Source organism: Galeopterus variegatus, unplaced genomic scaffold, assembly GCF_000696425.1.
Source record: "Galeopterus variegatus unplaced genomic scaffold, G_variegatus-3.0.2 Scaffold284, whole genome shotgun sequence".
NCBI classification, from domain to species: Eukaryota; Metazoa; Chordata; class Mammalia; order Dermoptera; family Cynocephalidae; genus Galeopterus; species Galeopterus variegatus.
In genome coordinates, this window is record NW_007726395.1 from 429,388 (window position 1) to 431,557 (window position 2,170).

Sequence of the window (2,170 nt, forward strand, 5' to 3'; positions counted from 1 at the left end):
GAGGCGGGCCCTCGGCTCCCAGCCTATGGCGGCCCCACCCTCCTCCCAGCCCTACTCACAGGGTGTAGGGCCCCCGCCTGGGGGCCCCTGGGAATTCATGTTGGTTCTTGGGCTGGCTCTGGGGACTCTTGGTATGGCTCCGCCCAGCCACTAACTGCCCAGCTCCAAAACACTACCTGGGGCCAGCCACCCAACCTTTATCCTGGGGTGGAGTCTCCCTCTGGCCCTCTCCCTGCATCAGCAAAGCCTGGTGACCCTTGGACAGAGTTGACTGGGGCCTTCATAGCCCTACAGACTCGGGACCCTGGAGTGCCAGCACCCAGCCAGCCCCTCCTCCCCCCTGACACCCACAGACAGACTCGCGAGCAGACACACTGGTTGCGACCCAGCAGCACACTACGGCAAAGCACTCCCAGCTCTGGGGAACCCGGGAAAGCGGAGCCCTTGCTGCGGATGTGGGAGGGAGCACCCAGGATGGAGGGCTGGGTGGGTAACATGCAAAGCTTGGTGCAGGTTTGCATTTTCTGACTCCTGGGTGGAGGTCAATGGGGATTTGGGGAGGGTTGTCTTTAGAGCCCCGAGGAAGGGGACAGGTCTGGGTGGAAGGAACAAAACAGGCCAACGATTCTTGGATTCCACGCTGGGGATCCCAGAGCACCGTCACAGGGAAGGGGATGGAGGGAAAAGCCACCCAGCTGGCTCCTTTATTTAGGCAAACCCATCAGTTGGGTGGAGAATGCTCAAGTGGGTATGTGGCTTTGGTGGAGGGGTGCCACCTCCAGTGACATCCAGGTCCCTTCACCTGCTGGCCTCTGGCCCTACCCTTTCCTCAAGTCCCGGGCCCTCCTGCCTCGCTTTTCCTGGGCGAGCCCTCTCCCACCCCACGCCTCAGCCTCAGCCTCAGCCAGGAGCCACGCACACAGCTACTCACTCTTCCTGTGCCTCAGGACTCTCACTTCTAGGGACCAAGAGGAGAGAAGTGACAGCAAAGTTAGGAGGGAGAGGGGCCCAGGGTGAGACTGGGACAGCTGGGGACAGCAAGAGAGGGCCAGAGAGGGCAGGAGGGGGGAGAAGGGAGGAGGAGCTTTGCGGCCCATCTGACCCTGGCTCAGGCTGCTCTGGGGCCCCACAAGGGTGGTCCAGCCCGGCTGGTGTCACTGAGGGCTGGGCAGGGCTGCCACTGGTCCTGGCCCCCCTAGCAAGGGCCTCTATCTTGGCATTGCGTTGAGATAGGGCACTCGGCCCAGGCTCTGCTAGGAGGGGATGTCTGGGGAAGCCCAGAGTCTATTTTTCTTCTGCTTCTAGCTTCGGCTCTGCTGCGGGCTGCAGGGGGAGGGAGAAGAGGCCTCTAGAGCTGGGGATGGGCTGAGGGCTTTCTGGAGGCCCAGCCAGTGGCGGGCATGCTACCACGGGCTCTGGAGGAGCACTAGGGGGCCCAGCGCTGCACTCCTAGGCAGGGGACGAAGATGTGGATGGTGCCACTAAGCATGGTCCGTACACGGAGTGGCTGGGTGAGGAAGTCACCCACATTGGGCTGGGATGGGAGCGCCAGTACCCAGGCACCACTTCCTGGGCCCTCTAGGAGGTCTGGTGGGTGGGACACTGCCCCATCCTGCAGAAAAGAAGCCCAGGATCCTGGTCACCAGTCCAGCTCTTAAAAAACGGATGCCCAGGGGAGTCACCAGGACGGGGTAGAGGAAAACTGGCCCTGGCTGGCCCTGGGCTCCTGGTGGGATCTGCCTAGGCAGCGTCCCCAACATATGTAAGAAAGGCTCAGGTCTGTGCTATCTTGGAAGACGAAGAGAAAGAGGTGGTGCGAGGGAGAGAGGCTCAGGGTGGACCAGGAGCAGGAAGAAGCTAGTTCCACTACTTAGAGCTTCCCTCCAGCACCAGCTCATCAGAAACAGCAACCCCCAGAGCCGGGAGGCCCTCCCGAGCTGGTAGCAGGCAGGCCCAGGGACAGGGGGGCGCTGCCCGAGGCCACCCAGCCCAGTCCGACTCTGGCATGAGCTCCAGCGGCTCAGAGTCTTCCCTTAGGGTCAAGTTCTCGGTGGGGTGGGGGCTGGCAGGAAGAACCCGCAGGACAGGAGGAAGGACGGGGCAGTGGCGACTGGGGAGGGGACGGTGACTGCATCTCCCTCCCGTTCAGGGCGAGCCCCCCCCCCCCCCC

The 2,170-nt window shown here is 62.9% G+C and overlaps 1 protein-coding gene across 1 annotated transcript in view; it reads right to left on the reverse strand.

Annotated features, from left to right (window-relative positions):
- ESPN (espin) overlaps window positions 1-2,170 on the reverse strand; it is a gene marked incomplete at its 5' end in the record, with an annotated part of 38,294 nt that overhangs the window by 5,558 nt on the left and 30,566 nt on the right. Inside the window, one exon of the mRNA XM_008567022.1 lies at window positions 60-118. Coding sequence (XP_008565244.1) covers window positions 60-118 — 59 coding nt within the window. The remainder of the gene's footprint in view (window positions 1-59; window positions 119-2,170) is intronic.